At 38.3% G+C, this 5,186-nt stretch overlaps 1 protein-coding gene across 2 annotated transcripts; it reads right to left on the bottom strand.

Moving 5' to 3' along the window:
- Positions 1-1,703: 1,703 nt before the first annotated feature.
- On the bottom strand, positions 1,704-4,674 carry LOC121788006 (protein NARROW LEAF 1-like). Of its 2 annotated transcripts, none has more exons than XM_042186861.1 (5): positions 4,362-4,674; positions 3,239-3,714; positions 3,022-3,165; positions 2,698-2,938; positions 1,704-2,621 (listed from the first exon to the last, which is right to left on the bottom strand). In XM_042186861.1, exons 2-5 carry the CDS (start codon positions 3,698-3,700, stop codon positions 1,759-1,761), a joined length of 1,710 nt encoding a protein of 569 aa, XP_042042795.1. In that variant the 5' UTR covers positions 3,701-3,714; positions 4,362-4,674; the 3' UTR covers positions 1,704-1,758. The 2 variants fall into 2 exon arrangements, with proteins under 2 accessions (XP_042042795.1, XP_042042794.1); XM_042186860.1 differs by having other exon boundaries at positions 4,323-4,672.
- Positions 4,675-5,186: the final 512 nt, after the last annotated feature.

The following is a 5,186-nucleotide window of genomic DNA, read 5'->3' as shown; positions in this document are numbered from 1 at the left end:
TTCTTTTCCTGGATCTGGCGAAAAACTTCACATACCTGACTTAATTCAATGCGTTAGACCTAGTAATTTCATGAAATGAACCCCTAGACCGATGCATGAAATTAGCCTTATCAGTGGATTAGATTAAAGCTCACAAATTTTAATAAATAGTAGAAAAATATCAACAAAAGGGTAATATCGTCATTATGTTATCATATGAAAATTTTCGTGGGTGTTTTTTATATCAACATAGTGTATTACAAATATTAATAATATGACATGAGAATATCAAAACAAGTACAAGAAAATATCAACACGGTTTTATTGATATTTTACCTACACTATATTGAGATTTTGCATACACTATATTGAATTTTTTTTTTGCATTTGTTGATAAAATCTGCTTATCAACACGTACAAAAATTAAAATATAATTTATCAAATTTCATCACCCGAACATCGTCGGAACATATGCAATTGAGATCTCGTTGGAATTCTTATAAAATTATCTTTAATTTGATATATTTTTTGCAAAAAAATAATTTAAATCGAGAGAGTTACGTAAATTTAAAGTTTTGAGATGAATTTGACGAGAGAATTGACATTAATACCCTTTAAGTTTATTTAATAATTATTTTAATTTAAAATATAATCCATGTAGAATGAATTTCAACCACTAGATCTCTTAATCTAATGGCTAAAATCTTATCTTAATTTGTGATTTTATTTAATTAGCAATTGATCACTCCTCTGTTACAATATTTATAATATGTATACTAAAAAAATATCTCATAAAAAAATAAATCAAATCCTAACAAACTAAATTAAATATAATCCTAATTACTTATGAAAATAAATAATAAAATAACAAAAAATATTTTAGATTTATACAAAAAATTTAGATGAAGTGAATTGGTGTGATAGGTGTGCGCGAATTGGGTAAATGGGTACTGGACCGGGTGAAATAGAATTGTTACTACAACGGGTGTAGCAGTGGGTCGGTACGGTATCATACCGAGAACGTCATATCGCTTACCGTACTGAAAACCGCGGTATGAAAAAATATCATACCAATAGCATACCGAATTTTCAGTACTATCACAATCTGGTGTACCGAACATTTAGTGTGGATAATTTTTGATACATTTACCTCATTGTTATTGCGGTATACCGAAAAATCGATATTTTTTGGTACGATTAGTGCAGTATTTTAGTAGTTTTCCTCATCCCTAAACATGTGTGCGCAAATTGGGTGATGGGACTGGATCGAGTGAAATAGAGTATTGTTAATACAATTTCCTACTTAAATTTCTCTCCACGTAATGTCTCAACTACAGTGAAGAAGAAAGTATTATATATATGCGCGAAAATGACATGGCAAAAATAAATTATTGGGTAAAAAATTTTCTTTTGACTGTACAAAAAATATTTCTGATGAAATTCAAGTTTTTGGTTGATTTTTCTTTTCAGAGTTAACTGACCTAATTATCAAAATATCTTAATCTATGGGTGAAATTATGTATTTTATTTCTATGATAATATGGATTAAATTAATTTTTTATAAAAGGAGTCATGAAGTAGTATTATTCTTTAATACTACTCTAGTTACTTATGCACAACTCTTAATTAAAAATTAATCTTAATTGATGCATTCACAAGTTTAAATGAATATAGTTGTGTATTTATTTTTATAGTATGTAAAAAATTAGATAAAGAAATGGACATGTCAAATAGATTGGATATTATTCGCATTGTACCCTATCATGAGAAAACATGCTTCTAGTTTGAGTTAGGCGAATCAGATAGCTTTCTTTTCTTACATTCTGGTTCTCCTAACTGCAAAGAAACACATATTTCTTGTGCATTCTCACTCTCCCTCTCCTCTTGGTTCACCCGAGATTCGCCCGAGAACCTCGTGATGAACTGATGCTCGACCACCGGAGCTATCTCAAGGCGACTCTCGATGTGAAACTCGTCATTCCTAAACAGTGGCGTCGAATCATCATCACTAGATGCCTGAGGAATGCTTAGAGCATGGACATCGAAGTTGTCTTCCGACTTGTCCTTGGTCGCGCCCCACTCTATCGGCCAAGAAGTTGAGTCCCGTGCACCCGATGCACTCCTCTGCTCCTGCAATGCAGCTTCAAGGCCGCGTGCACAAGTGATGAGATCAAGTTCGAGGAGATCAAGGAGGCGGCCTAGATCAACTCCGCTGGTCCAGTTCTCCCGAGGCTGGCCTACTTTCAACTTCAAACGGCCCCGGTTGGCTGTCCCGCCCCAGATGATCCCAATGGGGCGGGGCTTGTCGCCATTGGTGCCGGTTAGCAGTATAAGGCTGCCACTGTCGCCTTCGAGATCAAAGGTTTGCTGATCCTCTCCAACAACGAGAAAATCGGTGAAGAAACACATGCCCTTTTCGTCGTTGTATTCGAGAGAATAGGCCATTATAGTCCCACTTGTCAAACCCGAACTCCTCCCAACTTTCACGACTCGCCTCCCAACGAGGCTCTCCACGCGAGACTGCAAGTCAATTTTGTTGACTTCGCCAATCTCGCCTATGCCTTTCACGAGCGTTGCGACGTTCCTCATGTTGAAGTCCTCCGCGAAAGGGATGAAGGCGCCATCAGCACGTACAAATGTCTCTACACGACACGACCAATTAGCGCCTGAATCTACAAAGGGAGGAAAGAAAAGGAGTGTTTTTGTTTATTGTACTACCTGGATTCGTTCCTGCAAAAGTGCCATACCAACGATCATCGCTGATGAAGGAAGTGGCTCTCTCGACTGCGCCAAGATAGACACCCGGTCCGAGGCTCGGTGGCAATGGATGGAACATCTTTTGACTTGGGAATTCAAGATCCACAGCTACATGCCTATTTGTGAGGAAACCAACCTGCCTATTTCCTGTTCTGCTTCTAACAATTGCACCTAATGTTCCATAAGTTTCTTGGCTAGCAACCTTCCAATGCAACGGAGGGCTCGATTATTGAACCGTACAACACAACAACATACACAAATCTGTTTAAATGTAGCAAGAAATACCTGAGAACCAGATCCAATGCATGGATCACTCCCACCAAATCCATCTACTAGCTCGGTATAGAACTGCTCTTTCGGGGTAGCTGCAGGCGCTCCGTAGTAGGAGAATTCGACCACATCGACTTCACACCAAACACCTCCAGGTCCCTACAAAACCAATCATGAAGAAGATATCCCAGAAAGTTGAGATCTTGATCAAGTTTGAAGTAGCAAAGTATACCTCAAGAGATGTAGGCAGGCATTGAGCAGGGTTGAGCCATTCCCTATGAAGTTTTCTACCAACAAAGACAAGTATAGCTGGTATATCAGTCAAAGAGCCCCTGCGGATACGAAGCCCAATGGCTGTACCGAGGCTAAACCGCCTCAGAAGCTTGCTGTGGAACGCCCTAATAGTCATCAGCTCGACCAAGGTAGTGGCCTGCAACCCCGTTGGGCGCCCACCGTGGATCTCAGGCAAAACTCCCTTTTGAAGATTGCCAAAGTAATGTGCTCTATCCTCTGCTGCATCACTTATCCTGCAGGCCGGCCACGAGAAGTAAGCAGCATTGCTCTCGGAGCCTGCTGCAGCGAAGCTCTGCAATGGCGGTGGACTTGAACCGGGGAGATTGAGATTGATGTCATACTCCCTCTCCAAATCCAAATCCAATTCTGAGGAACCAGAGTTGTGTGCACTTGAATCCATTCAACCTCTATCAACTGAAACAATACCATCAAGAAGCAATCAAACACACCATATATATAAATGGCAATAAAATGCTAATGCTAAATGCTAAAGATGGTGAGACCAAGCAACATATATCCTGATTCTGACAACATAAGCAATTAAGAGACAACAGTGCTGTGATTTTGAATGGAATTTGAAGAGCAATAGTATCACAAACAGAACCTACTGAATAAAGCCCATTTATCTTAGTATAATCATCACTTCATCAGAGGAAAGTAAACCAACTGCCAAGATTGAATTTTTGTGAGAAAAATGATGAAATGAGAAACTCATTCACAGACTGCTACAATGAAACTAAGAATAACAGAGATTCGAATAAAGCCCATTTATCCTATTTAGAGAAGTAGTATAATCATTACTTCATCAGAGAAAAAGTAAACCAACTGCCAAGATTGAATTTTTATGAGAGAGATGATGAAACGAGAAACTCTTTCATAGACTGCTGCAATGAAACTAAGGATAACAGAGATTCGATATAGTATCTGTTTTTACAGTTGAATCATCTGAAACCCTACCTCATGAATCGAGCAATAATCAACCAATAATACAGAAAATAATTAAACAAATGATGCAAACTCACTCAAAGATGAGCTGAATACGACAAGAAAATACTGAATACCCTAACACAGAGGCTTGCTCTTCTCCCACAACCATGTTTTTGGAATCAAGAATGAATCCGAATCACAACACAAGTGGGAGTTAATGAAGGGAAGCTCACTGCATCTGGGACTATTCACTGCAAAATTCTAATAATCCCACTGTGTGTGTGTGTGTGTGTGAGAGAGAGAGAGAGAGAGAGAGAGAGAGAGAGAGTTGGGAAAACTTTATGTGGGAAAATGGAAGGGTGATACAATAATAAAGCTGTATATATTGAATAAATCTTGGGGTAGTACATTTTTTATGAGTATAGTTTAATTTGAAGAAGAGGAGGGAGTGTGTATTGACAAATGACAATAATGAGGTTCTTGGCCGGCGTTGCTCGTGTCACAAGCAATCTTGCACGGTCTTGCTTTTGAGGCCACTCATGATATGAGTGATCAAATGATGGCACACGTTGGTCAATTACTATTGATGAACAATGTTGGATTAGAGAGGGGTTCAAGATTTGATTTTTATCATTTTTTTCTTGGATTCCATTCATAATAGTAGTATGTCTTCTTCTGGAGAAAGAGCCCATACACATTTGCTCCCTTAAAGCTGCTCTTTTCTCTTCACAAGGTAAATTAATTTTCCCTTTTCATGGGCTCTTGGCGAAGTTGGTTTGTGATCATCACATTCTTCAACCTTACAAAAGATTCTTTTTTTATTCTGTTTGGAACAATTCTTGATATCTAAAATACTCACTATTTCTTAAAGTTTTCAACTGTCTCCACCTTGTGTGTGAGAGAGAGAGATGGAGGGAGACAGAGGAGGGTGAAGCCAGTTGGATCATTTTTGTCAATTA

The sequence above is a fragment of the Salvia splendens genome, chromosome 22 (genome assembly GCF_004379255.2).
Source record: "Salvia splendens isolate huo1 chromosome 22, SspV2, whole genome shotgun sequence".
Classification (NCBI taxonomy): Eukaryota; Viridiplantae; Streptophyta; class Magnoliopsida; order Lamiales; family Lamiaceae; genus Salvia; species Salvia splendens.
The sequence above is the reverse complement of the archived record's forward strand: the minus strand, read 5'-3'. Positions and strand labels throughout refer to the sequence as shown.

What these genes read in the sequence shown, in the direction of transcription:
- LOC121788006 (XM_042186861.1), bottom strand. Translation starts at nt 3,700, where the DNA reads ATGGATTCAAGTGCACACAACTCTGGTTCCTCAGAATTGGATTTGGAT. An exon ending in GCCTGCCTACATCTCTTGAG is followed by an intron (nt 3,166 to 3,238) that starts GTATACTTTGCT and finishes TTGGTTTTGTAG; the next exon opens with GGACCTGGAGGTGTTTGGTG. An exon ending in GCATTGGATCTGGTTCTCAG is followed by an intron (nt 2,939 to 3,021) that starts GTATTTCTTGCT and finishes TTGCATTGGAAG; the next exon opens with GTTGCTAGCCAAGAAACTTA.